The 5,708-nt window shown below is 39.2% G+C and overlaps 1 protein-coding gene across 1 annotated transcript in view; it reads left to right on the top strand.

Annotated features, from left to right (window-relative positions):
- Nucleotides 1-525, top strand: part of Ivl (involucrin) — a 1,455-nt gene extending 930 nt beyond the window's left edge. Inside the window, exon 1 of the mRNA XM_055603655.1 lies at nt 1-525. This exon is cut by the window's left edge and continues 930 nt beyond it. Coding sequence (XP_055459630.1) covers nt 1-525 — 525 coding nt within the window.
- Nucleotides 526-5,708: the final 5,183 nt, after the last annotated feature.

The following is a 5,708-nucleotide window of genomic DNA, read 5'->3' as shown; positions in this document are numbered from 1 at the left end:
CACCTGGGAAAGAAGCAGGAGTCACACGAGCCAGAACTGGACCCGGTGGAGAAGGAACATCCAGAGCCACAAGACCCAGAACTACACCTGGGAAAGAAGCAGGAGTCACATGAGCCAGAACTGGACATGGGACAGGATCAGAAACAGAGGCAGAAGCTGCGTGAGCCAGAACTGCACCTGGGAAAGAAGCAGCAGCAACAAACAGAGCATGAAGGATATCAAGGAACAAAGAGCCTGGGTCAGTCACAGAAGCAAGAGAAAGCCCCAAGGGAGCAGCATCTGGAGGACTCACACCTAGAACGGGAGAAGGAACTCTTGGACCAGCAACTGGACCAAGAACTACTAAAGAAAGGTGAGCAACTGGAAAGAAAGGATAAGCAACCACTGGAGCACCTGACACAGAAGGGGAAGCAGGTAGAGCAAGTTGTACCAAACACTGAGCAAGTCCAAAAGACTCAGCCAACCCAACTGGTGAAAGACTTGCTCGCTAAAGAGAAACAGCAGCACCAGCAGGAGGCGCAGTGATGCGGAAAGGAAAGCAGCCAGGGCAGTGTCTCAGAGACTCTCCAGTCACCCCACGTAAGGAAAGAGAGCCGTTCACCACACTTCTGTTAGGTCCCTGGCTGGCCTGCTCACCCATGAATCTGTCGGGTTCTGAAATGTCATGTCTATGACAGGCAGGGATACAGGATGTTATGACCCAGCATCTACCCCAAGAAGCTCAACCCCAATCTTAGATAGCCGAGTCTCTTCCCAGGGTTTGGAGTGGGGGCTGTGAGGGGAGAAATTAGGAGGCCTATCATCAGTGTAGCAACTCTGACTTCGCTATTAGTATTGTGGCAGAATCTGTGAATGTGCACAATATCTAATAAATCCTGAAAATCCTGGGTTCCTGTGTTACTTTAGCTTTTTCTTTTCTGTCTCTCATCATATGCAACAGCCTGTGAAAAGCACAGAAACTCAGTGCACACCAGTCATGAATAGAGGCTCTATCTATGGTTATCTATTTTAATCCACTACCATGTGCATTAGTCATACACATTCTGATCTTAGTCCAGAGCAGAGCACAGCTCTATGCTTCTCAACTCAGTCTAACTCTTCTTGAGAGGAGGGGAACTGGAAATATGCCTAGTATGCTTGGAGGCTCCATCTGGGTTCTAATAAATACCACCAGACTCTCCTTCCTGGGTTTTCAAATAAAGATTGCCCTCATTGTTTCTGAGAGTCTTATGGCCTGCCCTGAGAAGATTTTAGTAAAACAATACAACATTGGACAAAGTAGGGACAGTAGGCAGTCTCTGAATGAGTCTCAGAAGGAAAAATGACAGTGTCATTAAAGCAAGTAAAGACTGAACTAACAGTACCTTTGAGGTAAAAAATGCCAAGGACGATAGACAAAGACCAATCAGAAGTCACTGCAGTGGTTGTCCTTCTTCTTCACTCTGCCTCCTTGACATTTGCATAGCCTTTGCTGCTAACATTCACATCAATACTCTGGCCACTCTTCTTTCTGGGGCCTTTAACTCTCCTTCCCTGCCTTTAACACCTCAATTTAATTGCCTTTAGCCACTTAGCCACACCGTATCTTGACAGTTTGTCTCAAGCTATATAAAGCTATTTTCACTAAAGCTATTTATTATGAGGGTCTATTAGAGACATCCTCATTGATGTGTCCACAGACATTCAAACTCAATTGGCCAAACAGCATTCAGAAAGCCCTTACATCCCCGCTCAGCCCAAATACTCACCTCTTTAGGAATCTTCTCTTCTGAGTAATAATAAAAGGATTAAATCATTCCCATATGCATCAATGTCCCCTAAGCTCAGGATGAAGGCCCTTTTCATGTGAACCATTTCAATAGACTCCATCTATCTCCAGGTATGTTGCTGTTTTCCCATCACAACTTGTTTTTAAAATTTCCACTGAACCAGGTCAGAGATTGGGTTAGCCCTTATCAGTGGTTCCCATCAGTTAGATCATGAGACATCAGGCATAAATCCTGTTAGCCATTAGCTTGACAATCAGAAAGAAGTATCCTTCATATGTTCTAAGACTTTTGAAATCTCAGGCCATCATTGTTTGAATATATTATTATAGTTTGAACCAGAGATGTCTTTCACAGGCTTGTGTTCTGAGTGTGCTTCCTAGCTGGTGGTTCTATTTTGGGGGGCTGTGGAGCCTTCAGGAGATTGGTGACTGGTAGAAGAAGGTAGTTTGGAATGGATTATAGCCTTCACCCTAGCTTTCTGCTTCCAGACCACCACCATGTGGCCAGTCCCTCCACACCCACCCTCCCAAAGCAGCAAAGACTTAGCTGCTTTATTATGTCTTACCCACTAGGATAAACTGAAACCACCCAAACCACTAGGAAAAGGGGAGAACAGCAAAAACTACAGAACACAAAAAACCCAACAAACAAAAACAACACAGAAATCACCAAGCAGCATTCCATTGTGACTCACCCACAAACTGACAACCTTCCAACTAAAGAAAGCAAAAACAATGGAATAAATGACCTGCCAGAAAATACTTCAGAGTATAGATCAATGTCCATATCGAGAGTTAAATAAGCAAATGAGTAAAGTAAGAAAATCAAATCAGGGTCTAGATAAGAAAGTTACAAAAAATAATTCAGGGCCTAGACAGAAAGTTATTAAATTAAATAATCAATAAATTAGAGGAAACATTTTAAAACATAGAGGGGAAGGGAAATTGAGATGCTTCTTTGCTGCCAGTCCTGAAGATACCTGATAAAACAGGGTCAGATGAAAGGGGAGGAGGTCCCAATCAGTGAACTTGGAAAAGGGCAGGGAGGACATGAGGGAGAGAGGGTGGGATTGGGAGGGAATGAGGGAGCAGGATACAGCTGGGATACAGAGTTAATAAAATGTAACTAATAATAAAAATTAAAAAATAGGTTTTGATGACAAAAAAAGAATCAAACATAAAATTCAGAAATGAAAGAAACAATCAAATAAAAAAAGCTACAACAGAAGGCATCATTGACAGACACGACCATGAAAAGTAATGAATTTCATGGATGAAAGACAAGGCAAGGACAAAAAAAAAAAAAAAAAAAAAAAAAAAAAAACATAAAGATACACATGAAGAAAAGAAGTTTGTGAAGTTTCCTCCAAGAACTCTTGAATATCTTAAAAAGCCAAACTTAAGAGTCCACAGGGTAGAAGAAGGATCTCAGATGAATCTTCAAGGCTCAGACAATTTATACATTGAGATTATAGATGCAAATTTTTCAAAACAGGAGAAAAATATTTATCTAAATAGGAGAGGCATTTAGAACCCCAAATAAACATTAGGGAAAATTTTCTCCATAACATATCCTAGTCAAGGTGTCAAAAATACCAAGAAACAATGATAAGAGTTGTAAATCACCTCGTTCACAACAGCAGAAATATCACAACAATTTCAGGCTTTTCATCATCAAATCCTTTTTAACAATTATCGTAAATGCAAAATGCTCTAACTTACCAACAAAAAGACTCAGACTAACTGACAGGAATTAAACACTAAGATCTAGCTGTCTATTGTCTCCAGAAAACTCACATAAAAAGAAAGATAGCATAACAATTCTCATTTCTGATAAAGTATATTTCAGTCCAAAATTCATCAGAAGAAACAAATGTGAGTACTACATATTAATAAATGGAACAATTTATCAAAATAAGAATGTAACTATTATAAATATTTATGCAGCAAATTTTGAGGATTTCAAATAAATAAAGTCATAACATTAAAGTCTAAAGGGCATAAAAGAAAATGTAAATGCTAACATAATAATAACAGGAGACTTAAATATCCTCATTCATATTTAGATGGATCTTCCAAACTAATAATCAACAAAGAAATTTCAGAGCTAAACAATACCATAGATCGATTGGATTAAAGAGCAACCTAAAGAATAATCTGACCAACAGGGAAGTAAAACATTCTTCCCAACAGCACACACACTCTTTCTCTAACACTGATTTATTAATAATAGAAAAATGAGTGTGAGCTAGGTCCTTTGCTTATACCTTGGTGTGTATACCTAGGTTGTGTAGCTTGCTGTTCTTATGGGACTCACACAGTGAGGGGGGTATCTCTGAATCTTTTGCCTGTGCTTGGGACCCCTTTTCTCCTCCTGAGCTGCCTCGCCCAGCCCTGGTATGAGGGTTTGTGTCTAGTCTTATTGTCCCTTTTTAGACCATGTTCAGTGAATATCCCTGAGAGGCCTGCTTTTTATTTTGCAGGGAACCATAGGAGGTGTGGATCTGGGGAGAGGATGGGGAGGTAGGGGGAGAGACTTGGAGTGGAGGGAGGGGAAACTACAGGATGTAATGTATGAGAGAGTAATAAAAGAAAAAAGAATACAAAAATGTTAAATAATTCCTTGCCTCTTATATTACAGCAAATTAAAAACGTCACAGCAAAAAGAAACCTCAGAAATAACACAAATATTTGAGACTGATCAATAGACTACTGATGAAGTGTATGTCACTCAGGAAGTAATAATTCCTGGAAAAAATTCCTAGAATAAATACAAATGATAGAGTTATCTAACAGAATCTCTGGGATATAGCCAAGGCACAGGACGAAATCAGAGAGATCTCAAATAAATTAATCTAACAATGGGTCTCAAGATTCTAGGAAAACAGAAAGTCAAACCCAAATGCAGTACCAAGAAATAAAATTAAAGCAAAAATTAATAAAACAGAGACTAAAAAAAAAATAATACATAAAAATAAATCAAGAGTCAGTTCTTTAAAAAGATTGAAAACACATATGCAAGTAACATTATATGGACAAAACAGGTTACATTTTTATTTTGTTTTGTTAATTACAGTTTATTCACTTTGTATCCCCCCATAAGCCCCTCCCTCCTCTCCTCCGGATCCCACCCTCCCTCCCCCTTCTTCACGCATACCTTTCCCCAAGTCCACTGATAGGGGAGGTCCTCCTCTCCTTCCTTCTGATCTTAGTCTATCAGATCACATCAGGAGTGGCTGCATTGTCATCTTCTGTGGTCTGGTAGGGCTGCTCCCCCCTCAGGGGGAAGTGATCAAAGAGCAGGCCAATCAGATTATGTCAGAGGCAGTCCCTCTTCCCATTACTATGGAACCCACTTGGACAATAAGCTGCCATGGGCTACACTTGTGCAGGGCTTCTAGGTTATCTCCATGCCTGGTACTTGGTTGGAGTTTGAGTCTCTTTTAAGAATATAGCTGTTCATGCAATATGCACACACACTCATGCAAAAATGATTCATGAAAAAACAGGTTATGAGTTTGAAGATAAGCAGGGAGGAGTTTATGGGTGAACTTGGAGGAGGGAAAGGGAAGAAAGAAAGATAATTATTTGTTTTTATTATATTATAATTTCCAAAAGAAAGAAATAATAAGATTGATAAAACCTGTAGTCAAACTAACAAAAAGAGAAAAATGACTCAACTTAATAAAATGAGATTAAAACAGAGTTGTTACAACAAAATCCAATGAAAGTAAGAATAAGTAGGTAATACCTTGAAAACTTAGATTCTTCCAAATGAGAAGAAATGGATAAACCTCTCATTTAAGCATACCTATAAAAGACAATGGATAGAGGTAATAAGTAAAGGTCTTCTCACAAAGAAAAGCCCAGTAATAAAAGGACTCACTGCTTTCATTATTATTATTATTATTATTATTATTATTATTATTATTATTATTAT

This window comes from Psammomys obesus, unplaced genomic scaffold (genome assembly GCF_907164565.1).
Source record: "Psammomys obesus unplaced genomic scaffold, mPsaObe1.curated_primary_1811, whole genome shotgun sequence".
Classification (NCBI taxonomy): domain Eukaryota; kingdom Metazoa; phylum Chordata; class Mammalia; order Rodentia; family Muridae; genus Psammomys; species Psammomys obesus.
The sequence above is the reverse complement of the archived record's forward strand: the minus strand, read 5'-3'. Positions and strand labels throughout refer to the sequence as shown.